The sequence below is a fragment of the Panthera leo genome, chromosome A2 (assembly GCF_018350215.1).
Source record: "Panthera leo isolate Ple1 chromosome A2, P.leo_Ple1_pat1.1, whole genome shotgun sequence".
In the NCBI taxonomy this organism is placed as follows: Eukaryota; Metazoa; Chordata; class Mammalia; order Carnivora; family Felidae; genus Panthera; species Panthera leo.
The window spans coordinates 162867054-162893972 of record NC_056680.1 but is presented as its reverse complement, the minus strand read 5'-3'; the positions used below and the strand labels follow the sequence as shown (position 1 = coordinate 162893972).

The window sequence follows — 26919 nt, the reverse complement described above, 5'->3', positions numbered from 1 at the left end:
TTCACTAAAATATAGCGACGGAGACAAAACAAGGGCAGATACATCGAGGATGTTTTGTGTATCTTAAATGAGAAATAACGAGGATAGTTCTGTACATGTCCATGTTCCATTTCGTGCGCTCGCAGCTTTTCAGGATTTCACTTCTTCCAAGTCTTAAGGAACCTTGGCGCATTTGTTTTGCTTCGTTGAGGCTAATATGCCCAGTAGAAGACATTTGTTTCTTGAGGTCTTGAGTCTGGATCTTTTTCCAGATGTTTCAAGCCCCCCCCCCCCCCCCCCAATGATGGTAAGAGATTGCAGCTTCCCATGACCTACACTTTGTCCCCAGGTTCTGCTTTTCTCCCAGAGGCAGGATAACTTGGATGGCTTAAGTGTGCTGCTCTGCTCCCAGCTCTGCTCAAACTCCCTCTTCAGCGCCCAGGGGTATCCCACCCTAGTCATAGCCCTCCTGGGAACATGCTGCCGGCAGGTGTTCCCCAGGTCTCCTCTCCTCACAGCCTCAGTGCAGTTCTGAGGGACGCGTTCTTTTGTTATCTGTGCCAAGAATTTATTTTACTTTATTTCTGCCTGCCGGTTCATTTTCCTTTCCCCCCCCCCTCCTCCTCCCCTTTGCCTTAACAGAACACCCCCTTCTCTTCCCAAATAATCACAACGGGAATGCGCAGCCACTCCTGTGAGCTGGAACTGTGGTCTAGATGGCTAACGTGACATCTAGACAGAAATTGACATATATGAGGATATTGTGGGGGGATAACTCCAACACTTGGGAAAAGATTCCTGCACTTTTTTTTTTTTTTTTTTTTTTGCATCCCCAAAGCCAAGGTACTCCATTAAAAAAAAATTTTTTTTTAATTTTTTTTTAACGTTTATTTATTTTTGAGACAGAGAGAGACACAGCATGAACAGGGGAGGGGCAGAGAGAGAGGGAGACACAGTATCGGAAGCAAGCTCCAGGCTCTGAGCCATCAGCCAAGAGCCCGACGCGGGGCTCGAACTCGCGGACCGCAAGATCGTGGCCTGAGCTGAAGTCGGATGCTTAACCGACTGAGCCACCCAGGCGCCCCCCCAAAAATTTTTTTTTTTATAAATTTTTTTTTCCAACGTTTTTTATTTATTTTTGGGACAGAGAGAGACAGAGCATGAACGGGGGAGGGGCAGAGAGAGAGGGAGACACAGAATCGGAAACAGGCTCCAGGCTCCGAGCCATCAGCCCAGAGCCCGACGCGGGGCTCGAACTCACGGACCGCGAGATCGTGACCTGGCTGAAGTCGGACGCTTAACCGACTGCACCACCCAGGCGCCCCCAAAAATTTTAATACAAGTAAATCCTGCTCTTATTGGAGGAAAGGAACAGAATATGATGGAGAGAAACAGGAAATGAAAAAAGCCAAGAGTCTGAAAGGACATAAATCAATGAAAAGGACTTTTATCTTATGGTCCTTTATGTTGTTTTTGTCTGAAGAAACGGACTCTAACAGTACAAAACACGGAGGGAATAAAACACAGCAAACATCCATTTCGGGGGTGACTGTGCCTTCCTTGGCAATCCCCATTTTATTGAGGATGTTACTACTCCATCGTTCCAAGGAGCTGATCTTTTACAGGAAACAGGCATTCCTTGGCCTTCTTGGGGACAGGATTCGAGTCCTGTTGATACGTGGCGCTTTGCTTGGCCACTACAATTTCGTCTACGTTCACAAGCTGCAGTGTCACATCAGCTACGGCCCGGAGTCCCCGGGCTTTGGCTGTCAGGGTGTCCCACACCTCTTCCTGGGCCACATTTATTACCCCTTCGACCCCCACTCCTACCAGGAAGTTGCCAGCCTGGTGAGCTCTGTTCATTTCTGCCATCACTTGGGAGACGGCTAAGCCTGCGTTCTCTGCCAGCGTTTCAGGAAGAGACCGAAGGGCCTGTGCAAATGCCAGGAAGGCAGGACCATTAGGCCCTTCCAGTTTGCTTCCTTTTTCTGAGAGCATTTTCGCCAGAGCCATCTCTGTGGCCCCAGCTCCCGGAAGCAGCCTGGGATCCTGGCACAGCTGGAAGTAGGCATCGATGCCACGGTAGGCAGCCTGCTCCGCGCCCTGCAGCCCCTGGGCTGTGGCCCCCCTGAGGACCAAGGTAACGGCAGGGGTGCCCGGACATTCCCACTCAAACACCACGGCCAAACCTTCCCCCAGCTCCTGCTGGTAGACCCTCCGGCACTTCCCTGGCTTCGGGGGAGGAAGCAGGTGACACATCAAAGGTGTGCCCAGCACCTCACTCAAGTAAACCATATCCCTCCGGGACGTGGCTCGAATCACCATGATGTTGTGCTTGTCAGCCTGCGTCAGGGCATTCTCGTCGATGTCCCCCCATGCCACCGCCACGTTAATGCACGCGCTGGCCAGCTGGGCCACCTGCTTTTCTATCAACCGCTCACTTCCTTTCCTGAACGTGGCCAGGTCAGCGGGACCGGAGAGCCGGGCCGTGGCCGGTGCATTTGGACCGGCGAGACCAAAGCCGCAAACAAAGAGAGCCACTCTGGCGCCGCCGGGCACCGCGGTCACCTGCCCGCAGGGCTCGGCGCACAAGGCCAGCCCCGGGAGCAGGCACGAGTCCTCCAGCCTCCCCCCTCGCAGGGTGCACACGCCCACGCGCTCGCGTCGGAAGCCGCCGTCCAGCTCCTTGGTGGCCCAGCACGCTTGGGCCACCAGCTTGGTCAAGCAGTCGGCCCCGGACACGACGTGGGTGTTCACCACCGAGTAGAGGGCCCCAAACGGATCCTCCAGAGGCCCCAGGGAGCGGATGGCCAGGGAGGGCAGCAGGGCCAGGGTCTCCGCGGTGGCCGCGGCGTAGGCCTCGCGCAGCTGGGAGCGGGGCAGGCCGGCGCGCAGCAGGTGCTCGGCCTGCAGGAGCAGCGCTTCCGCCAGCAGGACCACGAAGGCCGCGCCGTCGCCGCTGCTCTCCGCCTGCGTGTGGGCCGCCTCGCGCAGGAGCCGCGCCGCGGGGTGCTCCAGCTCCAGCGCGCGCAGGATGGCCGCGGCGTAGCCCGTCAGCACGGTGGTTCCTCTGGCGGTGACCAGGAGCTTCTGCCGGCCCTGGGGGCCGTAGCAAGGCCGGATGACCCTGGCCAGGGTCTGCGCCGCCGGCAAGCTGCGGAGCAGGTGCCTCCCCTGCGCCCGCGGGCTCCCGGCGCGCCGCCTCGGCCCCGGCCGCTCCGGCAGCCGGGCCCCCGCTGCGGTCCTGCTGGCCATCGGCCGCCGAGCCGGGCCGCGGGGACGCTCCAGGCGCGGCGGCGGGGGCGTCCGGGAAGCCGATCTCGGACACCTCTCGAGGGGGTGGGGGGTGGGGTGGGGTGGGGGGGAAAGGAGCCGGAGGCCCGTCCGCCGGTGCGCGGGGAAGCAGGCGCGCCACGGTCAGGTGCGGCGACGGTCGGCGCAGAGCTCAGCCCTCAACCACTCCCCCAGCTTGATCTGCGAGGCGGCTCCCCACGTCTGACGCGTGGTAGCCGAAGCGGGTATTACCCTGATGGAGTCACAGAGTGGCACGGGGCACCCGGGGCAGAGAATGAGGTCACAGAAGGATGCCTCGAGTTTGGGAGGCCCCGGGGGCAGGCGGGAGGCAGACCAGGTCACCAGGCAGAGGAGGGACTCCCGGATGCGCCAGGGCCCAGGGCTTCATTGGAACTTTGGAGGCGGCGGAGGGCAGAGCAGGTGAAAATCCCCACCCACTTCCAATTCCAGACGGAGCTGGGGCTCCTGTGAGGTTTGTTGCAGGCTTCGAGAGGGAAACAGTGTTTCGTTTCGCTTCGCTTCGCTTCCTCGTGCGGGACTTTGTAACACTAGCTCGGTTTTACTGTCCGCCTCTGCCTCTGTGGCCACCTTATCCCTCTGTGCCGTCCGGCAGGTTCCTAACGGTGTCTACGGTCTGTCTTTCAGGTTGCAGGTGTGTGATGTCCTCCTTCCCATGATAATGATGTCACCGAGCTGGTAAAGGCGGGTCAACACGGGGGAGGCAAAGACGCTGACAACCTACAGGCAAACTGGGGAAATGTTTGCAGCTGAGTGAAAGTGACCAGCCTCCCAGAGGCGGGGAAGGTAGAATATTGCAGGGGGCGAATGTAAGGCGCCCCCCCCCCCCCAACCTGACCCTCAGCCCTTAGAATTGCAGTTCCTCCCTGCGAGTAGCTCTCTTTCCCTTGCCCCCTCACTCCCTCCTTTCCTCCAATGGAGCCTGCTGGGGTAATGCTTGGAGCCTTTTCGGTTTAATAAATATTTATCGAGGGGCACCTGGGTGGCTGAGTCGGTTGAGCGTCCGACTCTTGATATTGGCTCAGGTCATGATCCCAGGGTTGTGAGATCCAGCCCCGCATCGGGCTCTGTGCTGAGCAGGGAGCCTGCGTGGAATTCTCTCTCTCTCTCTCTCTCTCTCTCTCTCTCTCTCTCTGCCCCTCCCGCTTTCTGTCTCTGTCTCTCTCTCAAAATAAATAAACATTAAAAAATAAATGTTTAGTGAGCACCCAGTGTGTTCAATGGAATGCGAACTCTAAGGGACAGGAACATGGACACCGAGGGAGGGGAAGAGATTTGCACCAAAGGAACACAACTTCCATAGGCATTAGGCGGAGCAGCAGCTGGAAGTGATGACGATGAAGATTATTAAGATTAGGGGAAAGAGAATCATTCCATTCACTTTCACTGGGAAAACCCCTTTTAAGTTTATTTAATAGCAACTCCCCCCAAGGGGAGGAAAAATAGAACTCTGAACCTGATTACACCAGTCAGGAGTCATGATTGTATGGTAGGCACTGTTTTAATATGTTTCCACAGACAAGATGATAGCAAGAAAGAAAAGGAAAAAAAATATCAGCAAAAGTGAAATGTAATTAAGGCTAAGATAGAGATAATTTTGGAGAAAAAAAAACCTTTTTCTTTGAAAAACAACTTGCTTGCTTTTGTAAAAATAATAGCTATTCATTACAAAAGTTAAAAAGAAAAAATACAAAGAAAGTGTCATTTCCAGCCCAGAGATTGCTTTTATTTTATTATTTTATGTTATGTTATTTTATTTTATTTTAGTTTATTGAGAGAGCGTGAGCTGAGGAGAGGGGCAGAGGGAGAGAGAGAATCTTAAGTAGGCTCCATGCGGAGCCCCACTCGGAGCTCGATCCCACCACCCTGGGATCATGACCTAAGCCAAGATCAAGAGTTGGACGCCTGACCGTCTGAGCCACCCAGGCGCCCCCATTGTTTGCATTTTGATGAACATTATTACTTTGCACATATATTTATATATAGATTGTTGTGGATTTATACAGTTTTCCGTAAATGGATTGTGTGACACATATATGTTATTCTGTAATCATTTCTCCCTCAACATTATCTTCACTGGTAGAAATGTTTCTAAGCAGATATGTTTTCTGAAGACTGTGGACAACTATTTTGACCTCTTTCGATTTTGGAGGCTCTTTTGGAAACAGGTGTGAACCTCCATGCCCAGGCTTCAGAAAGCCAAGAACATTGAGAAGAATGACATTAACAAATGTTGGACAGAGGGGCAAAGAGGGGCAAAGATGACCGCCTGTTTCTTTATAGAAATGTAAAATGTAACCATCAGCATAAACTGTAGCAAGGTAGGCATATTTACATTGTTTATAAAGATACAGTTTCTTTTTGAAAAGTAAACCCTCCTGGTGTGTGTGGGGGTGGGGAATTAACACTCTTGTAAAGGATCATCTTAGCTCTTTTTCTGACACTTAACATATATTTTCCCATTTATTTCACTTATTCCACAACTGTTGACTGAGCTGCTGCGAAATGATAGAGATAAAAGATGTATAAGGCAGACAATTGTAGCCTTCGGCACCTGGCGTAGGGTGGGTTACAAAACAGCCAGGGTGGGATACATTCCAGGCCCTGAGAGCCTTGGGGGGGGGGGGGGGAGCACAGGTGTTGTAGAAGCATCCATGGGGACACACAGTCATTGTCAGGGGGAGGGTGGTGGTCAGGGATGGAAGTGAAGTCTAAAGAAGCAGGAATTGGCCACATGACAGAGGAAGGGGCTTGGGACAATCTAATGAAGTCTGACAAAGGTGGCTCTGAAGGCTGGAGCACCCAGTAAGGAGGAAGGGGGAGGGGTGGGACTCTTGAGTTCCATTTCCACTAGAAAGGTATGTAATTTTACGTTGTCATACCCTCATCCATTTTACCTCACAGCACAGGGGAAAGTGAGGATCTCATCATTGTCTTCCATCTTGATTTATTTTACTTTTCAAAAATGTTTATTTATTTTGAGGGGGGGGAGGGGCAGAGAGAGAGGGATAGAGAGAGAATCCCAAGCAGGCTCCTAGCTGTCAGTGCAAGAGTTCGACGCCTAACCGACTGAGACACCCAGGTGCCACCATAGTCTTTGGCCTTTAAAACAGGCCCCAAATGGTACATGTTGGGCTGACATTTTTTGACCTATGTTTACACTGATCAAACTAACCAAGGAACTACTAAATCATAATTTTACTGTTTACTTCGTATGCACTGTTATTGTTAAATTCACTTTGATTTTATTTATCCTACAAATAGATTGATTAGATGTAAAATAAACGTGAATATTTTGTGCCAAGAAAAGTTTGCATGCAGTTAACCTATTATGTAAACTTTTTTCTTTTTTCTTAATGTTTATTTTTGCGAGAGAGAGAGAGAGAGAGGGAGGGAGGGAGAGGAGAGACAGAGATAGGACGAACAGGGGAGAGGCAGACAAAGGGAGACAGAGGATCCAAAGTGGCCTCCACGCTAACAGCTGACAGCCTGAGGCGGGACTCCAACTCAGGAACTCAGAGATCATGACCTGGGCCAAAGTTGGATGCTTATCGGACTGAGCCACCCAGGTGCCCCTATATAAACTTTTCTAACCACATATATATGAATCTGCTAAACCGGGAGACACCAATATAGGCTGCTTGGTAGTTCAGTTGGGTTAAATATCGTCCCCCCAACATTCATATCCTTCCCCAAACCTCAGAATGTGACCTTATCTGGAATAAGATTGTTGCAGATGCAGTCAATTAACGGGAGGTCATACTGTTGTAGGCTCGACTCTTACTCCAACACGACTGGTATCCTTACAAGAAGAGACACATACACAGAGAACACTATGTGAGGGCACAGAGATGCAGAAAAGATGGCCACTGGAGTCATGTACCTACAGCCAAGGTCCCCAAGGATCATGGACAACCACTGGAAGCTGAGAGGCAGGGAACGATCAAATTCTTCCCTAAAGCCTACCGCAAGGAGCCAGCCCCGCCAACACCTTGACTTTGGTCTTCGAGCTACCAGGGCTGTGAGAAAATAAATTTCTGTCATTTTCAGCATTTGTTGTGGCAACGTTAGGAAATTAATGCAAACTACTCGTGTAGTCTTGTATTATCAGTAAAGGAGAGGAACCTAAGGGTGTGTGTGTGTGGGGGGGGTGCGTGTGTAGGGGCTGGGGTAGGGCCTCTAGGCATTTATAACACTTGCTGGCAGAATGCTTTTGTATCCTAAATAGACATAGCTGTCTGCTGCCTCCTGCACCTCTGCCCTCCCCCCAAATCCCCAGATGCATTTCTATTAAAAATATGGTCTTGGGGCGCCTGGGTGGCGCGGTCGGTTAAGCGTCCGACGTCAGCCAGGTCACGATCTCGCGGTCCGTGAGTTCGAGCCCCGCGTCAGGCTCTGGACTGATGGCTCGGAGCCTGTTTCCGATTCTGTGTCTCCCTCTCTCTCTGCCCCTCCCCCGTTCATGCTCTGTCTCTCTCTGTCCCAAAAATAAATAAAAAACGTTGAAAAAAAAATTAAAAAAAAAATATGGTCTTGTACACAATGGATGTAAATATTTAATCTTCCTGTTTGTATGTTTTCCCATGTTTATTTTTCAGTTGCCTGCCTGCCCTTTTTGTGTTTATCTTGTTAAGTACTGACAGGCTTAAAATATAGACCCCTAGAGGGCAAGATTCATGTCTATATGGAGTGTGCTGCAGAACATACACTCTTCTGCACAAATTATTTTTGACGGTGAGTGTTCTGTTTAATTACTTCTCGGTTTCTTCCTTAATTTTTCTGTCTACCAGGTACATGGTAGGCATTACTGAAATAACTCGTGTAAGGCAATTAGAATTTTCAAAGCTAAAAACACACTATGGACTAAATATGTACCAATATTCAGGAATTGAAATTCCTAATTTATTTTTAATTTTTAAAGTAATCTCTACACCCAACATGGGGCTCCACTCACAACCCCTAGATTAAGAGTTGCATGCTTGACCCACTGAGCCAGCCATGTGCCCCTGAAGTTCTTTTAAAAACCTTTTTTTTTTAACTAAAAAAGGACACAAAATGCTAGCCTATGACTGCACCTTTTTAAAGTATAAGTTTAACAGCAAACATATGAAGACAAAGATTGTAAGATCTAGAATTGAAGTTTTCAGTGTTCCTTCTACAACTATAAAAATTTGGTTCCTAAAAAACCCTGAGGAATTTAAGACTTTATGGGAAAACAAAAGGAGAGAGTCCGTTAATTAGTAGTGAGCCTACGGGAGAGTCTTATAAATATTTTACACTCACCAAAACAAGCAAAAACAGACAAACTCTAAGTAAAGACCATATCAATGACATTTATAGGACTCCAATTAGTAAGAATGGCTAGTGTACTGTGAATTTTTATTTACCATCACTTGTTTGCTAGACCCTTTGAGGCTCTTGCTCTGTTTCCTGAGATGTTTCTCTTTCTTTGGTGTAGATAGCAATCCTCACCCCCCAAACCACATGCTAAATATTTAATACACATTTCTTATTATACTGCATGTGCTCTAAAAGATTCAAGTATTATAGAAAATTGTAATATAGAAAGTGAAAGTCCCTCGTAATCTACCCCTTCAGAGATGATCGCTGCTAACACTTTGGTGCACATTGACCATGTTTTTATAAATGGCTACATGTGTACTTATTAAAAGTAGATTTTGTTTGTTTGTTTGCTTTGGTGCTTTCAGACACTCTGTGCCTTTCTGACTTTATAATTTTGAGTAACTTCAGCTACGTGACTCCTGGGTTTTTTTGCCACTGCGGTCTCAGAGCTCCAAAATTTGGATCGGAGACATGGAAACACCTTTGGAAAACCTTTATGTGAAACAGGTATTTTTTTGTATCCTTCCTGTGCATCCTGAGTTACATTTTCTTTGCTCTGCCCAGGATAACTTCAGGCCAACAGCCTGCTGTCCTTTTAAAACAGATTCCAAGTGCTTGCCTCACAATAGCTGAAGGAATGGAGATTTAAGGCTGGGCTTCGTATCCTTCATCTTTTCTTTCTGGAAGCATCACTGCACAGACCTCTGTTTCTTCCCTTTTCATTCATTCTACTCCCTTTTCTGTTCTCAGTCCCCTGTTTCCTTTTAAAACTTCTCTCCAGCAGGAGTGACTTGCCCTCTGCACACTGACACTTAAATTATCCTGACATATAATTTTGTGCGTATGAGACAGTTGGAAGTGACGGCTCTAATTTCCGTAATGAACACAGGTAAACATGTGGACCGATAATCCAATTTTTGAAAGTGTACTTTCCTTAAAGTGTAATGTGCAGGGGGGAAAAAAATGCCAGAGAAAGAATGAGCACTGAACAAACTTTAAATGTTCCACTTCGTAAATTCATCATTAGGCACATACATGTTGTGTTTCTGTTTATAATAGTCAGTCGCTTTTAATTTATAGTCTGCATTTACCCAGTCAGCTTCTCCCCAATCTCAGAATTCCCGTGGCTGTAAATTTAGTAAACTCGAACCAACCGGCAAGGATTAAACCCTGCAGGCATTCAAATGACTCTCTTATTATAGTCCTCATTTCAGGCGTTTCGAAACAAAACAAAACACCTGCCTGTGGTCAGAATCGGCTTTGGAAATCGAACCGTGTACACTTTGCCCAAACAGGAAGCACAATTCAAAGTTTATGCTCTGGCTATTGGGAGCAATGGAAGCGAACGAGAGCTGGGAAGCCAGAACACGCAGCGTTAGGCTTCCACCGTGCCGTGAGCGCGGAAGCGGATCCTAATGGGAAAGTGCCTAGGGTGTCCGGCCTAGAGGCGATGCTCCCGAAGCGATCGCTCGTCCCAAGCCGTCTGCCAAGGCTTCACAGGTCCTGAATTCTCCCCCAGCTCCCGTGTGCTGATCGACAGTGAATGGAAAGGAGGGCACAGGGGAGTTGCCGCCCCATGCGAAGAAGAAGTCCCCAAGTCCGCATCTGCCACTGTGCTTTCCGAGAAAGCGCTCGTCTCCCATTGCTAATTGTAGCCCCGTTCCCCCTCGACCCTGTAAACGCATCGGGAGCCGGCCCAGAAACCCTCCGACTCGCGCGCATCGCAACACGCTGCACGTTACAGTCAAGTTGTTGGGTTTTTACTGGTGTGTTGTGGTGTCTCTTTCCGCGTCTTGTGCCTCAAAATGTCAGCGTTCTTTTTGTCTGACAGCCCGGCAAGCCCTTTCTGGCCCATTTCTTACATGACGTTATAATAACGAAACTCTCCCTGGAATTGGATCACAGCGAAGTTGCACTGCCTCCGCGGCCCGCGGGAGCCGGGGCAGCGCCGGCGGGCTCCGTCCCTCCGGCCGCGGGGCGGGTGGGCGGCGGGGCGGCGCGCAGGGGGCCGTGCGGGCTTAGCGGCCGCCGGCTCGCGGCCGGGCTCGGGCGCAGTCGGAGCGCCGCCTCGGGCCGCGCATTCCCTGGACCCCGATCCCGGATCGCCGCCTCCGCAGCTTGGCGCTCTCCCCGAGCCGGAGCCGGAGCCGGAGCCGGAGTCGCGGCGCAGCCCCGGCCGCCGCGTCAGAGGAGGCGGGGCGCGAGAGGGGAGGGGGGAGGGGGGAGGGGGGAAGACGGGGAGGAGGGAGGAGGGAGGAGAGCCCGGCAGGGGGAGGGGGGGAGACGGGGGAGGGGCGGTGAGGTCAGCGGCGGCGGCGCGTCCGCGGGCAGCGCATGCGCGGAGCGAGCCCTGTGAGTGGCAGCGGCGGCGCGCGGGGGGCGGCGGGGCCGAGGAGTGGGGGAGGGGGCGGGGGCGTCGCGGCGGCCGTGTGTGGGCGAGACGGCGGCGAGTTTGAGAGGTCTGTGGTGCGGGGCGCCCGGGGGAGACCCGGCGCGGCCCTCGCGCGACGGCCACGGTCGTGTGTGTGTGTCTGTGTGTGGAACACGCACACCCGCAAAACTTCCTCCTCCCCGGCCCGGGAGGGCGGGCGCTGAGGGGCCGGCGCTCGCGCAGCCCGGAACCCACAACAACAACTGGAGCAGCTGTCAAAACTTCGCCGCCGCCGCCGCCGCCGCCGCCCGGCCTGACGCGGCCCGCGCGGGGGAGGGGCGGCCGGCGGGGCCGCGACCCCCCCCCCCCCCCCCCCCCCCCGCCCGCCGCTGCCCGCGGGCCCGCCGCTCCCCGCGCCGCGGCCCCTTTCTCCTCCCGCCGCGGGCGCTGGGGGAGGGGCGCGGGCGCAGCCCCGGCCGGCGCCCCCCGCGCCCCCTCAGTCGCCCCGCCCCGGCCGGCGCCCGCCCCGCACCCGCCCGCCCGCACCGCCCGGCCTCCGCCCGCGCCCCGCCCGCCGCCGCCGCCGCCGCCCGCACCTCCCGCCCGGCCGGCCGGCCCCTCCCTCCCTCCCGCCCGCGCCCCGCCCGCCGCCCGCCGCCCCCCGCCCCCCGCCCGGCCCCTGCGCGCCGAGGTGCGCGCGCCCGCGCGTATGTGTGTGAGTGCGTGTCCTGCTCGCTCCATGTTGCCGCCTCTCCCGGTACCTGCTGCTGCTCCCGGGGCTGCGGGAAATGCGAGAGGCTGAGCCGGGGAGGAGGAACCCGAGCAGCAGCGGCGGCGGCGGCGGCCGCGGCGGCGGCGGCGGCGGGAGGAGCCCCCCAGGAGGAGGACCGGGATCCATGTGTCTTTCCTGGTGACTAGGATGTCGTCGGAGGAGGACAAGAGCGCGGAGCAGCCGCAGCCGCCGCCACCACCCCCCGAGGAGCCCGGAGCCCCGGCCCCGAGCCCCGCAGCCGCAGACAAAAGACCTCGGGGCCGGCCTCGCAAAGATGGCGCTTCCCCTTTCCAGAGAGCCAGAAAGAAGTAAGTTGAGTGTGAGGGAGCCAGGCCGGGAGCCAGCCGCGGCGCCGGGCCGGAGCTGTCACCGGCGCGCCCGGCCCCCCTGCCCCCGCGCGCCCCCGGCCGCCCCCGCGGGGTGGGGGTGGGGCCCGCCGGCCGCGCGGCTCCCGGCCCCCGGGGCGCCCGCCCGCCCCGCGCCCCGCGCCCCCTCGGCGGCCTCCGGGCCGGGCCTCCCGCGGGCGCCCCGCACCGCACTCCGCCCAGCGGGGCCCCGACGGCTCGCGCCGCCGCCGCCGCCGCCGCCGCACTTTACTTTGGAGTTTGGCCCTCGCGCCGGCTGTTCGCGGGGCTGCTGTTTCTGGAGAAATTTCTCGTAGATTCTTCCCGGCCTAGCCGGGTCGTCGGACAGACGCACGGCGAGGCGCACGCAGGTCGTCCGCGCACCGGCGCCTTGTCAACTACAAAGCGGTCCCGCCGCGGGACACTCGCGGAGCTGTCAAAACGCCGCGGCCAGGTGGTCTCGCCGCCCGCCCGGGGTGGGGGGTGGGGGGGGGGAAGGCGGGGGGACGGGGACGCGGTGGGGGGTGGGGGGTGGGGAGGAGCCGCCGGCCTTTGTGAGCCGGCCGCCCCCGGAACTTTTCGGGCTCCCGGAGCCGGGTTTGGAGCCCGAGGGGTCTGTTCGGAAGTCGGGGGACTTCTTCCTCGCCCCTCCCCCACCCCGACCCGCACGGCCGCGGCAGGCAGGCAGGCAGGCGCGGCGGCCGCAAGTTTGGAAACCGAGCCGGGCCGGGCGCTCGGGGCCGAGACCGGGGAGCCCGCTGACTCCGCGGGAGCCCGCCCCGCGCGGGGGCCCCACTTCCCCCCCGAGCCCCTGCGGGGTTGGGCACGGCTGTCGCTTGTCGCGGAGCACGCTGGCAGCGCTAGACACGTCCTTTCACAGAATGGCCATTCGGCAACTTTCGCCTGGAAGCCGGGAAACCCGTGGCAGCGAGTCGCGCGGCTGCGGTGGCTCCTGAGGGTGCAGGACCGGCGGCGGCCGTCCGGAGTTGGGGAGTGGCGTGGAGTGCTTACTCATGTCGTTGGAGGACCGTGTCGGGGAGCTGTTGGTAGGGGAAGGGCGCGCTGGGGCGCGGGGACAGCCGGGGGTTTCTGTTGTTGTTGTTGTTGTTGTTGTTGTCGTTGGGGCGCGTTCGCCTGGTCGGAGCAGGGGCACGTTGGCGGATAGGCGGTGAAGACGGCGGTGTGCACCGGGGCGGAGCGGGGCCGGCGTGTGGCAGAGCCCTGGAGCCCCGGCTGGCCCTTCTCCTCCTTGCTGTGCTGTCCTTGGACTGGAGGATGGTTCGGGCCCTTTAGCGTGCCTCCATGTTTTATTTCCAGCTCTTACCTAGCTGTGACACATCCCGAGACGGGCGAGTACAGGATGCCTACGTGGTGGCGTTAGCGTCTTTGTGCTACAAAGTTGGGGTTTGCGGGGCCACCGGCATTGCAGTGAAATGTCTGCTGGAAATGGCCAGGGCTGTTCCCCCATCAGCTGGAATTCGGAGAGGGAGTGGACTTCCAAGGAACTTCACACTTTGTCGCTTTTTTGTATCCTTTAAAGCAATGCATATAAAGCCGTGCTAGGGTTTTAACTTAATAGCTTCCCATTTTGACTATTTCTTGGTTCCTCTCCAAATATTAATTTGGGATTATTGTATGTTTTCTCTTTGCTTCCAGATTCCTCTTCTAGTTACAGTAGACCTATCTGTGCTGTCACGCCCCTCACCATGCACACGCGAGTGTGTGCACGGGCACAAACACACACAAACACACACATGCACATGCAGTTCCCCTGAGATGGAAATGAGTTCATCTGTGTTAGGGCAGCCCCTGTGTGCACCGGAAGAAAGGTTGGTTTAGGGTATTACCACTTTATTATTTTAGTTTTTATCTCGTTTTAAAATCTCATCTTATGAATAAAAAAAAAAAAAAAGGTAGCCCTTGGAAAAATCTAACAATTTCTACAGAATGATGCTAATATAACAGTATGAAAACATCAACACTTTGGAAGACGTTTAATACAACTCTGAGTCTTAACAGAGTTTTAGCTTTCTCTTTTGGATTTGAACACTGGGGCAGCATTCCTTGTATGAAATTTAGTGGTAACCTTGATGGTTCCAAGCTTTTCAGTGAATTTTTAAAAAATTAGGTGTGTTTTTGGAAGGGAATGGAATCTACAGTTGTTTGAGAAACCTGTAAGTGGAAACTACTGTGTGAACTGGAAAGCAAAGAGGAGGGTTTTCAGTTGTGGATCTCTGTACCGTATTTGGGTGCATGCAGAAAAGACCCTGTAGTGAGTTGGGTATTGAAGATCCTGAAAGTGAAACTGAGGTATGACAAATGTAAGTTAGGTTTGTAAATGCTAAAATTACCTGGAATTGCAAATAATTATCTAAGACATGAAATTTTTTTTTTTTTTTTTTTTTGGGGGGGGGATGCAAAGGAGATAAAAGTTTTTAAATTGTCCACGTTATCGGTCTATATGGTCGCTAAGTGGGTTGTTTTATGCTGGAGAAGATGTCTTATGACACTATTTATTAAAAGTGGATTTGCATATTTGTCTTTGGATTTCAAAAAAAGAGGGTAACCATGCACTGCTAATTACACTTTCTTTGAGTTTGGATTTTTGAGTCTTTGATAATTAGATAAGTGAACTTAAGCATTTTCTTGTTTTATACTGTTAGATGAGTTTTGCTTTATCGTATTTAAAAAGCAAAGGCTATGTAGTGGCTAATTTTAATTAGCTATTGTTATCTTAAAATTATTTACTAAAATCAAGAATTTTGAACTGAAGCTATTGATCTTAGGGCAGAGTTTGAAAAGTAGGTACATAAATAAGGATTTCCTGTTGTATGAATGTGAAGTGGAACAGTGAAATTTACATTTATTAAAAGTTCTCCTTAGCAGTCAGGACTGTTTAATCGGTTATTTGGAGTAACGTGTGATCTTTGTAGGAGGTCCAGGTCTTTCCACCAGTGAACAAGCTCCTGCTATAGAGGAAGCATCTACTCGAGGTCTAATTGTTCTTGTATGAATGTTTAGGAAACTTCTCCCAAAGGTTTGATTTTATTTTTTCTTCTTTGGAATATATGTTGACATTTCTAAATTGGGAAGACAAGGAATCATTCTACCATATATATGTTTTTTATGAAGTCAACAAAGTTAACGTTAGGGATGGGGTGGGTGTGGGTGTGGGGGTGGTGCGGAAGCAGGTGGTGGGGATAGGATTTCTGAGGCACTATCCTTGACCCTTTTTGAAAAAACTCTTTATATTCCGAACCACTTTCTTTTCAGAGGGCAATTACTGTTATTAGAAAGCCACCTTGAGCCTTATTCTTGTAGAAAATTGGGCACAACAAGAGATAGCAAAAAAATGATTGTGCTGCAGATGACTGTTGCTGTTTCATATTTGAGAGGCCCCTCCCCCAACAAAATTTCTCATTTCCATAGCTGTGAACTTGAAATAAGTAATAAAAGAAAGGTGTAGTGCATTGTAGTATGTGCAGTTTCATAAAACAACTCTATATAGTCGAAAGATACCGCTTCTTTTCATGCTTTGTGAGATAATGCACGTTGGTAATTTGTACGGTAGAAATTCTTTTTCTTATTTTTCAAGCAAGTAGATACATGGAACGTTTGGCAATTACTGGTTTCTGGCACTTGATAGTCATGGTACTTGAAGAGCTGTTCCAGGAATGGCAGCCTCTCCTCACCTGTTAGGTGCTTGCTCTCCAGCCTGACCTCACTGTAGTTTGCTCTTGTCCTGTTGGTCTTATTCGTGGAATCTCTAGTGTTTAAGAAGATGTTGCGTCTCAGATACAATTTTACGTTCAGTAGGTTTGTTACTAACATGTAACCTTGATAAACATGGATTTCCATGTAAATTTAAAGTGTCACGATAGTTAATTTTCCCATTCTGAAAATAGTGATTTAATACATTTTCTTACTATCTCAGTTAATTCTACCATGCCACATTTGTAGTCAGTTTGCCGGGTGACCAGACACACCGCTCTACCCTTGGCCTCTCCCCCACCTTTTTGCAAAACTTCATGGTATTCCCCGGGCCGCAATCAGATTTCCTTTGAGCAGATAGTGATTGTCCAGTCTTGTATCCTTAAGCCACTTGCAGATATGACTGAGGAGTTCCATGAAACCTCCTTTCCAAAATGAAAATGGTCAGTTTTTATAGATAATTAAAAAAAAAATTCTGCAATGTTTTTTAAGTTTACTTATTATTTTTAATATAACTTACTGTCAAATTGGCTTACATACACCACCCAGTGCTCATCCCAACAAGTGCCCTCCTCAATGCCCATCGCCCATTTTCCCCTCTCCCCCACCCCCCATTTTTTTTTTTTTTTAATTTATTTTTGAGAGTGACACAGAGCATGAGTGGGGGAAGGGCAGAGAGAGGGAGACATGGAATCCCGAAGCAGGTTCCAGGCTCTGTGCTGATAGCACAGAGCCCAACACGGGGCTTGAACTCTTGAACCACTGGTGAGATCATGACCTGAGCTGAAGTCGGGTGCTTAATGGACTGAGCCACCCAGGCGCCCCAGTTATAGATAATATGAAATGCTCTGTGTGCACTTCCCTGGTGGGGGAGTGTGAGATATCTTGGGTAAGATTTGGTAACAGTTTTTAATCCATGAGATGTTTGGATTGAATGTAATTTTTAGCTGATATAGAATAAACTTACCAGTTTGTGTATGTGTATATTTCCCTTTCTTTTTTTCTTTGTTGTTTTGGCCATCTTTTAATTTCAATAAGCTGATTAGTCTCTTCTTTCTCTTTTTAAAAATTGTCTTTATCATGTTTGTGCCACAGTGTCTATTTTCAGAACTTCTTGGCAGTATGAGTTGCAAAAGTTATGGAGTGAAATAGGGACGATTTCTTTTTCTTTTCTCTCTCTCTTTTTTTTTTTTTTTTTTTGGTGATGGCCTGCATATAAATATATGCTTGTGGTTAGTGTGAAAAATTACTGGAAAGACCAATACTGAATTTATAATTGGAAGTGTCAGTCTCTCTATTTGCAGAATTTGAAAGTCTTAAGAACATAAGAGAGACAGGAATGACACAGCTCTTTTTGAATTTTCTCTAGAAAAAAACCTCATTTTGTGAAAGATGGGAAAATTGACTTTGGTTTTGCTGTTAATTTTGTGATAGCAGTAAGTATGTATGATACACAAATGCTGAAATTGTCTAAGAAGTTCAGAAAATCCTCTTCTGTAACTTTTTAGATCTTTCATTTGGCATGTTATTCAAAGAGCACGTTAAGTGTTAAATGTACGTTGGGATACACAGTCAACTTTGGAAGAAGGCTCGCTGTAGCCAAGAGGGGTCTGCGAAGATTTGGAGGAAGCAATACTTGAGTTAGACCTTGAAAGATGGATAGGGTTTAGCCAAGCCCAGTAAGAAAGTTAGAGAATGTTCTGGGGTAGCACCCTGAGTAAAACTGTTGAGGCAGGAAGCGTAAAATGTGTTTTCTTGGTGGAGTGTGACTAGAACGGAGGTTTAATGTGGGAGTTGGGGCCATGCCACGATGGTCCTTGAATGCCAGGCTAATGAGTTTGGGCTTTGTAGTCCGGGGGTTATAAACTGTTTACAGGGATCAGGTAGGTAATTTAAATGATTGCATGCAGCTTGTAAGATCCTGAATGACAGCTGACATAACTTAAGGTCTTGAGTTGAGGAAAAAATGGTGAGTAAAAATAGCTTGAAGGCTTCTAGGAGTCTATGCCTTGGTTGGGTGCAACTGATAGACAATTCTGGCTGATGGTTGCCGTGTGAGACTTTGGCGTGTCGTTTCTAGATACTCTTGGTTTCAACAGAGCCTGGAAACTTGGAATTTTATGTGAAATCTCTGGATTTTTAAGTATCTTCAATTAAGATCTCCAACACTATTTGGGACTACATCTTGTGGGTTAGGTTTAATCTGTGGACTACCTGTGGGTTACAGGTCTTCAGCCTCTGCTTTATGCCCAGGTTGTTTTATTTTTTTAATTAAAGTTTTAAAAGCAGATATTTCTATGGGGCGCCTGGGTGGCGCAGTCGGTTAAGCGTCCGACTTCAGCCAGGTCACGATCTCGCGGTCCGTGAGTTCGAGCCCCGCGTCAGGCTCTGGGCTGATGGCTCGGAGCCTGGAGCCTGTTTCCGATTCTGTGTCTTCCTCTCTCTCTGCCCCTCCCCTGTTCATGCTATGTCTCTCTCTGTCCCAAAAATAAATAATAAAAAAAAAAAGTTGAAAAAAAAATTAACTTTTTAAAAGCAGATATTTCTAGTTTTCTGGAGGATAGGAATATTATTAAATTACTTTGTATTCTGTGTGTGTTTTCTACGGTTCAATGTAGGTAGGTACTCTAATACTTGGTGATTTGATGGCAACTATTTTATGAAAGCCACCTTGGTAATAGTATGAAGAGAGGACTTACCTGGAGGCAGAGATTAACAGGCTTTTGCAATAGTCATGGTGTCAGGTGGTCAAGGCAGACGGTATACTGTTGGTAATATGGATAGAAAGGAAGAGAGATTTTAGTCAGCGCAGAGGGGAATTTTGAAGTTTCTGGCATTAGATGTCTAGGGGATAGAAATGTCTGGGAGTGTTTGGGGGTGTAGCATTAGAGCTTAGGAGCTCGATTAGGATAGGTGATTAAAGATGTGACTTCCTTGAAATCACTGAGAATATGGACAGTGTGTGCAGTATAGTAAAAGAATTAGGGTGCTTACTTATCCTAGGAGTTGGGGGGGTGGGAAGGGACCAAGAAAGCCCATAAAAATGAGAAAGGAAATCAGAAGATATTCCTACAAATGGGCAAGTATGTATGTGCAGAGATGCTCATGGCAGCAGAGAAAAGTAGAAAACTAGTAGAAATTGGCTACAGAAAAATACTCATCGGTGGACCACCATGTAGTTTTTATCAGGACAGAGAACTGGGCCTATGGGTGCCAAACTGGGAGAATGTCTACGATACATGTATTGACTTAAGGAAAAATTTTCTAAAAGTTGCAAAGCAGTAAGTGTAGTATTAACTCTACTTTGTAAAAAGCATGCAATCCCAAAATGTGCATGTATTTTGTGTATAGAAAATTATTTGGAAGAATATGTAACATTAATACCTCTGGGGAGTGTATACTTTTGTATGTACATTATGCAGTATTTAAAAAGCCAGTAATTTGAAACCATAATCTTTTTTTTTTTTTTTAATGTTTATTTTTCTGAGAGAGGGAGAGCGCTAGCATGAGTGGGGAGGGGCAGAGAGAGAGGGAGACAGAATCTGAAGCAGGCTCTAAGGCTCAAACTCGCGAGCTGTGAGATCATGACCTGAGCCGAAGTCGGACAGTTAACCAACTGAGCCACCCAGGCGCCCCTTGAAACCATAATCTTGTTTTACAAATGAGAAAACCAAGTTCCGGGGACTTCACAGATTTTGGCACCAAGATTGTCGGAATTCAGATTCGGTTCCCCTACTTACTAACTGTTTGATCTTGGGAAGTTAACTGAACTTTTTCTGCCTCGGTTGCCTCGTCTGCAAAGTAGACACATTAGCACACTTAGTTTAGGATTGCTGTGAATTTATATATGTGTAGAACTTAGAACAGCATCTGGCACAAACTAAGTGCTGTTAAGAAGTGCTGTTATAAGAATGTGCTAGTATTTGTTATTGCCACTATCATCAATTATCATCAATCTGCCTGATATCATAGAACTTGTTAGTGATACGCCTATGATGAGATGCCAAACTCGCTCTAAAAATGTCATGGCATAAAATAATGTAGTAGTTAGTGGGGGTGGGGGTGGGGACGATAAAGATTTCCTTTCTGTACAGCTGTCCCTAATAAAGACAAAAAGAAGAAAGATAAAAAAGCTAGGTCAGCAGAAATCTCTATAGAATGTTTCTTATTATGAGTAACACGTGAAGACCAGCAAAATCTGTAAATATAGCACTGTTACTACAAAACCATTAAAAATTTTTCATTATCCAGGACTTGTGAATGTGGTCGCAGTGCTCTTTTTATGTTAGAACTCTGCCGACTCTGTTTATATTAGTAGGTCTTCCTAAATGAGACTTCCTATCGGGTGGTTTTAAAATGATTTGCTGTGTCTTCAGTAGTGAATGTTCATAGTGGAAGTCTGAAGTCTGTGATGTTAATTCTGTCTTGTAGTGAAGCATAGCAGAAACCAAACCGCCAACTTCCTTGACTTCCTGATCTTTGGGATGCTAATGGCAGGTACCACGTGTCCGCAGTAGCCCCCGTCGCGTATAAAATAACAATATGTAACGTATTAAAGAATTAACTATTTTTTACCTCCACGCTCTCATCATCTGATTGTTCTACCAAGGTTGAAGTATTTGGTCAGCATGGTCGAGTGTTTTTCATATCAGGTGCAGGTACTTAGAGTCATAGGAGGTTAAAGCTAGATGAGCGTTCTGAGGACATCCAGTCTGACCCCTCACTTTACAGACAGCTGAGCCTCAGGGGGGTGATAGCATGCTACAGGTCATACATCAAGATCTTAACCTGCACAGGAAATGAAGGGAGGGAAGGTGGTGGTCTGTCCCACTGGTGGCCCGCAGTGAACCATGCCCGCTGGAAGTCATGTCGCTGTGTGGTCGCCTCCCCACGTATCTTGCGTAGCCCTGTGACTGACTCTAACCAGCAGAATGCAGCAGAAATGACCCGTGCTGGTTTGGGGCCTGAGCTTTAAGAAGACCAGGAACTTCCACTTTTGCACACTTGGGAGCCTGAGTCACCATGTAAGAAGCTAGGTCATACCCTGCTGGACAGACCATGTGGCGAGGAAGGGATTCTGAGAGCACACCGAAAGAGAGAAGTGCGGCTCTCCCAGCATCCCAGCTGAGTTCAGCCCGTAGTCCAGTTCCTTGCTGAATGCAGCTGCAAAGGGGACTGTCGGGGAACCTGCGAGCGCAGCCCGTGTTGCAAAATTGTGACTAAAGAAGATGGCGGTTGTTTTAATCTGTTAGGTTTTGTGGTGGTTTGTTATATATCAATATAAAATGGAAGCAGATGGTTTTACAAATTAAGGGACTGTAAGAACAAGAAGTATTTGAGATACAAATGATGGCAATCATTGTTCCCCACCTTCTTTTACTGAGATGGTTGAATGAGGCCGCCCTCTACTCTCTGCCCCTCGCTTCAGGAAGGTATTTTGAAAATACCTGGGTGTGGATTAAGTTTGTTTTTATGTGATAGAAAACCCCTAAGTAGCAGTGACTTAAATAGGAACGTTTATTTCTCTCACGTCCAAGTCTGGAGGGTAGGTGCTGGCGCTGGTAGGGTCCCTCTGCACTGCAGAATCATCGGGGACTTGGTTCCTTTTATCTCACTGCTCAGACATTTCTAGGATCTGTCCTTTGCCCCCAGATTCCACGGTGGCTCCTAGAGGCCTAGTCATTACATCCATGTCCGTGGTGGTAGAATGGAGGAAGAGTAGACCCAGGGTGCAATTCCTGTCTTTAAACCACCGATCTGAGAAGTGCCGAATGCCACCTAGTCGTGTGGCTGTAAGTGGCTGCAAAGGAGGCTGGGAATGTCCTGTAGCGGAGTGCATTGCTGCCTAGAATAGATTTAGAGTGTTGTTGCTAAGGGAGGGGACGGACATTGCAGAAGCAGCCAGTAGTCTCCACCGCTGTGGGCCAGGAGTTTGTCTCCAGAGGCTTCGGTTTTCTCCTGTGCGAGAATGATGCTACTGAACGGCTTGAGATGGCAGATAGATTTTGTATTGAGGGCCAGCCTCCGCTGATTGGCGGTGGCTGCTTGCAGTGTTCTGTTGAATCCGCGTCCCTAGGTTTTGACCTCAGCAGGGTGAGGAAGTCGTTGAAGTATTTATTTTGGGCGAATAGGGGAGGTAATAGCGTGTTGTCGTTTCTATGCTCCTATATAGTCTTTTTTTCATGTGTCGTTACTTTAACTTTAAAAATCTTTTCGTTGAAAATATTTGCTGATTTTGCTAACCTTTGGACTATCTTTTTTTCCTCTTAAAAATAACCTAAAATTCATTCCATATTTTTTTATCTAAAAACTTTTTTTTTAATTCTTTTGTTATTTTTGAGAGAGAGAGAGACAGCAAGACAGAGTACGAGTGGGGGAGGAACAGAGGGAGGGAGACACAGAATCCAAAGCGGGATCCAGGCTCGGAGCTCTCAGCACTGAGCCCCACGTGGGGCTCGAACTCACGAACTTCCTGAGCAGAAGTCGGACACTTAACCAACTGAGCCACCTGGGCGCCTCTAAAATTCACTCCATATTTAAAAAGTCTGCTAATAAGCCTGACCCCCAACTTTGTGCAGAACCTTCTCAAATCTGGACATTGGCATCATGTAGAGAAATATTAAACCTCTTTATACAGTGTCTGTCAGACTATCTAGAATATGTGGGGGTGACATACAGCCTCAAGTCTTCGATGCCTCAGGCAGTAACAGTTGATTTCTCGCTCGCGCTCCGTGTGCGTCCCCGGTGGCTTGGAAGCTTTGCTCTACAACGTGGACCCCCAGGCTGAGGGAGGCAGCATCTCTGTCTTCTCACTGTTGCCAGTGCAGGAAAAAGAGAACCTAGTAGGTTGTGCTCTGGCTCTTAAAGACTTGAAGACGTGGGACATGCCAGTTCTGTATACGTCTCAGTGGCTGGACAAAATCACATGGTAGCACCTAACTTCAAGAGGGCCCAGAAACGAAATCCTATCGTATTTCTGGAGGGAGAACCGGAAATATTTGGGGAAGAGCACTAATAAACACCACACAGGGCAACATATATTTTCACCTAAAGTTCATATGTCACTTTGGAGTTTGTTTAGTTACCTATACTTGAAAATGACCCTCCGTAGCCTCCTATACTACAGTGTATCAATTAAGGGGATGTGTTTAATAATACTATTAAAAATACAAAACATTTTCCAGAGGTAGAAATACTATAGGAGGCATAGGACTCGGGCTCTTGATTCTTTCTGCACTGTGCTTCATGCTTGTTTCCTTTCTTCTACCCACCTGAGAGGAGGAAAGGCAGCAAATGTTAAAATTGGTATGTAATATTCGTGAGATTATAGGTGACTTGAAATCTGTTTGTTTGTTTCTTTCCCCAAAGGAAGTTTTTACAGCATATGCTTTTTTTTTTCAGTCAGGGTTCCTTTGTCTGTTTTCTGTTAACTTTAAAGAGCGTGTACTGTGCACCATATACTGGAGAAGAAACCAGAATAAGACGGTCCCACCCTCAGTTTCTGTGGATTCAGCGCACACTATCGTGGAAAATGACATAGCCTGTAATGGAAGATGGTGAAAAGTGCCAGGCAGCTTAGGGAAGGAAGAACTTAAGGCAGGGGAATCGAAGAAAAGAAAATATTGAGTTGAGTCTTGAAGAATGAAAACAGACTTGACCGAAGAGAACAAGGGAGTGAGGAACAACTAGTCTGTGGCCGTTGTGGGTTAGGTGCTTTCAGGACTTTACCCGAAGGTCCTACTAACCGTCACATGCAGTGGAATTCTCAGTTGCAGTTTACAGATGAAGGGACTGTTTCAGGAAGACCACACAGTTGGTAAGTGATGGAGTCAGGTTTTGGATCCAGGTCTGTCCAGCTCTGGTCTCTGATTTTTACGAAACTCTAGTCCAGCTTTTAGCTACGAGATGAATGAAGTTTGGGGATCCAGTATGTAACATGGTGACCAGAGTGGATAACAGTGTGCTCTATAGTTGGAATTTGCTGAGAGAGTAGAACTTGAATGTTTTTACACACACACACACACACACACACACAGAAGAGAAATATGGGAGTTGATGGATGTGTTAATTAACTAGATGACAGCTGTCCTTTCACAATATATACGTATATCAGATGATGATATACACTTGAAATATCTTACAGTTTTGCAGTTCTACCTCAATCAAGTTTTTTTAAAAACTCACGAAACCAAACAAATAAAACATAACAAGAACCCCTCCCACAGTTTAGTATGTGAGAAAATGAGGAAAGGAAAGTAAATTGGGAATTTTGAATTTTTACTGTAGGCAGTAGGGAGCCATTGAAGATTTTAAACAGAAGAGTAAACAGTGTATCTTAGCTAGAAAATATCCTTGGCAGGCAGATGATGGTCCGGAGGGAGTACATATCCTATCTGTCATGTTACAGGGACCACAATGAGAACCCTAAGTGATTTTCCATTCTCTTTTTCATCAAGAAATAATACTTGCTAACTTTTATTTCAAATTATCCAGCCTCAGAACTAGAAAGAACTTTGCAGTCATCAGTTCCAGTGTCTTCAGTTGATGGATTAGGAAATGAAGCACCAACAGGCAGGTTTGACTTTTGAGACTATACTTTAAAGATCAGGAGTCTTTTTTTTTTTTTTTTTTTTTTTCCTTTTGCCAATAACTGGTACTTATCCTAGGTTTCATTAGCTAATAACCAAATGTAGACCTATGCCTGGAAAGATGTCTTTGGGGTCCATCCATGCTGTTGCATTTATTGGGGTCCATCCATGCTGTTGCATTTATTAGTAGTTTCTTTAGTAGTATTCCAAAACCACATTTTGCCTGTCAATTCACAATTGATGGCCTTTTGGATGGTTTCCAGTATTTTGTCTACTATGAATAATGGATGAACATTTGGATAAAGGTTTTGGACAAATGCTTTCATTTCTCTGGGGTAGATACCTAGGAACAGAAATTGCTTGGTTATGTGGTTAGTGTGTATTTGTCTTTTATTTTCCTTTTTTTTTTTTTAAGAAACTTCCAGACTTTTCCAAAGTTCCTGTACTATTTTACATTCTCATTAACATTGTATGAAGGTTCATATCCTTGCTAATGCTTGGAATTGTAAACCTTTTTGATTTAAGCTGTTCTAGTGGGTATGTAGTGGTATCTCATTGTGGTTTTCATTTGCATTTCTCTAATGATATATAATGTTGAGCATCTTTTCAAAGGCTTATTTGCCATTTGTATGGCAAACTATCAGTTCTGTTGGTGAAGTATCAATTTTTTTTAACATTTATGTATTTTTAAACATTTATTTATTTTTGAGACAGAGAAAGACAGAGCATGAATGGGGGAGGGTCAGAGAGAGGGAGACACAGAATCTGAAGCAGATTCCAGGCTGTCGAGCTGTCAGCACAGAGCCTGATGTGGGGCTCAAACTCACAGACTGTGAGATCATGACCTGAGCCGAAGTCGGACGCTTAACGGACTGAGCCACCCAGGAGTCCCAACGTTTATTTATTTTTGAGACAGAGGAGAGACAGAGCTTGAATGGGGGAGGGTCAGAGAGAGAGGGAGACACAGAATCTGAAACAGGCTCTGGGCTCTGAGCTGTCAGCACAGAACCTGACGTGGGGCTGGAACTCATGGACTGTGAGATCATGACCTGAGCCCCAGTCAGACGCCTAACCGACCGAGCCACCCAGGCGCCCCAAGTGAAGTATCAGTTTAAATCTTTCTCCAGTTTTGGGTGTGTGTGTCTTATTTTTGAGTCGTAAGAGTTCTTTATGTATGTATACATGTCAGACTTTATTTTTTTAGAGCAGTCTTAGGTTCGTAGCAAAATTGAGAGGAAGATACAGAGATTTCTCATATACCATATCCTTACTCCCACACATGCATAGCTTACCCCATTATCAACATCCTCTATCCAGAGTAGTACCTTTATTATAATTGATGAGCCTACCTTACCATCATTATCATCTGGAATCCATAGTTTACATTGGGGTTCACTCTTGGTGTTGTACGTTCTGTGGGTTTTGACAAATGTATAATGACATGTATCTACCATTATAATATACAGAATAGTTTCACTGCCATAAAAATCGTCTGTTCTGCCCATTCATCCCTTCCCTTCCTTCCCCTGGTAACTACTGCCTTTTTTTTTTTTTTTTTTTTTTTAAACTATATCCATAGTTTGCCTTCTTCTTTTTTTTAAGTTTATTTATTTTGAGAGAGCACATGAGAGCATGTGCAGGGAAGGGGCAGAGAGAGAGAATCCCAAGCAGGTTGCATCATCCGCACTGAGCTTGATGTGGGGCCCCATCTCAGGGCTGTGAGATCATGACCTGAACCAAAATCAACAGTCAGATGCTTAACTGACTGAGCTCCCAAGTGCCCCCATAGTTTGCCTTCTTTATATATTTTTTATACAAGTCCTTTATAAATTATATGATTTACATGTATTTTCTTCCAGTCTGTGGCTTATTATTTTCTTTTTGTTCATGATGTCTTTTGAAATGCTAAGGGTTATAACTTTGATGAAGTCCAGTTTATCAGTTTTTTCCCCTTAAGAGGTTATGCTTTGGGTGTCCTATGTAAGTACTCTTTGTGAAGCCTAAGATTGAAAAGATATGTTTACTTTTAGAAGCTTTTGTAGTTTTAGGTTTCACATTAAGGTCAGTGATATGTTGAGTCAATTTTTGTGTATGGTGTGAGGTAAGGTCTAAGTTTATTTTGCATATGGATGTACAGTCATTCCAGCCGATTTGTTGAAGACTGTTCTTTCCTCATCGAATTGTCTTGGCAACTTTGTTGAAAAATCACTTGATCATAAATGTGTGGGTTTATTTCAGGACTCTTCCATTGATTTGTATGTCTGTCCTTATGCCAATATTACATTATCTTGATTACTGTAGCTTTATTGTAGATTTTGAAATCAGGTAGTCTAATTCCCCCAACTTTGTTCTTCTCCAAAATTGTTTTGCCTGTGATAGGTGTTTTGCATTTTCATATAAATTTTATGGTCAGCTTGTCAGTTTCTACAAAAAAACGTACTGGGATTTTGATAGGGATTATGTTGAATCTGTAGATCAATCTTGAGAGAATGGATACTT

The 26919-nt window shown here is 48.0% G+C and overlaps 2 protein-coding genes and 1 long non-coding RNA gene across 27 annotated transcripts in view; 2 read left to right on the top strand and 1 right to left on the bottom strand.

Annotated features, from left to right (window-relative positions):
* Positions 1-1516: 1516 nt before the first annotated feature.
* Positions 1517-3330, bottom strand: CCT8L2 (chaperonin containing TCP1 subunit 8 like 2). The gene has a single exon (XM_042927178.1). It carries the CDS (start codon positions 3232-3234, stop codon positions 1570-1572), a length of 1665 nt encoding a protein of 554 aa, XP_042783112.1. The 5' UTR covers positions 3235-3330; the 3' UTR covers positions 1517-1569.
* Positions 3331-3503: 173 nt separating this feature from the next.
* On the top strand, positions 3504-10382 carry LOC122213033. Of its 7 annotated transcripts, none has more exons than XR_006199393.1 (7): positions 3504-3693; positions 3919-4077; positions 5375-5612; positions 7063-7312; positions 7890-8025; positions 9000-9141; positions 9837-10382. It is a non-coding gene; the product is annotated as an uncharacterized LOC122213033 (long non-coding RNA). The 7 variants fall into 7 exon arrangements; XR_006199394.1 differs by having other exon boundaries at positions 3506-3693; positions 5444-5612; XR_006199395.1 differs by lacking the exon at positions 5375-5612 and having other exon boundaries at positions 3510-3693; positions 8967-9141.
* Positions 10383-11686: 1304 nt separating this feature from the next.
* The window catches only part of KMT2C (lysine methyltransferase 2C), a 283726-nt gene continuing 268493 nt past the window's right edge, over positions 11687-26919 (top strand). For 13 of the 19 annotated variants that reach the window (XM_042927156.1, XM_042927164.1, XM_042927163.1 and 10 more), the window contains exons 1-2: positions 12663-13167; positions 13439-13950. In XM_042927156.1, coding sequence (XP_042783090.1) covers positions 13757-13950 — 194 coding nt within the window. In that variant the 5' untranslated portion in view covers positions 12663-13167; positions 13439-13756. Of the gene's footprint in view, positions 12086-12349; positions 12576-12662; positions 13168-13438; positions 13951-22279; positions 23649-26919 lie in introns of those variants that run through there. The other 6 variants (XM_042927176.1, XM_042927161.1, XM_042927160.1 and 3 more) reach the window with 4 other exon arrangements.

Bases quoted from the DNA above. Each gene is read 5' to 3' on its own strand.
- CCT8L2 (XM_042927178.1), bottom strand. From the start codon at position 3,234: ATGGCCAGCAGGACCGCAGCGGGGGCCCGGCTGCCGGAGCGGCCGGGG.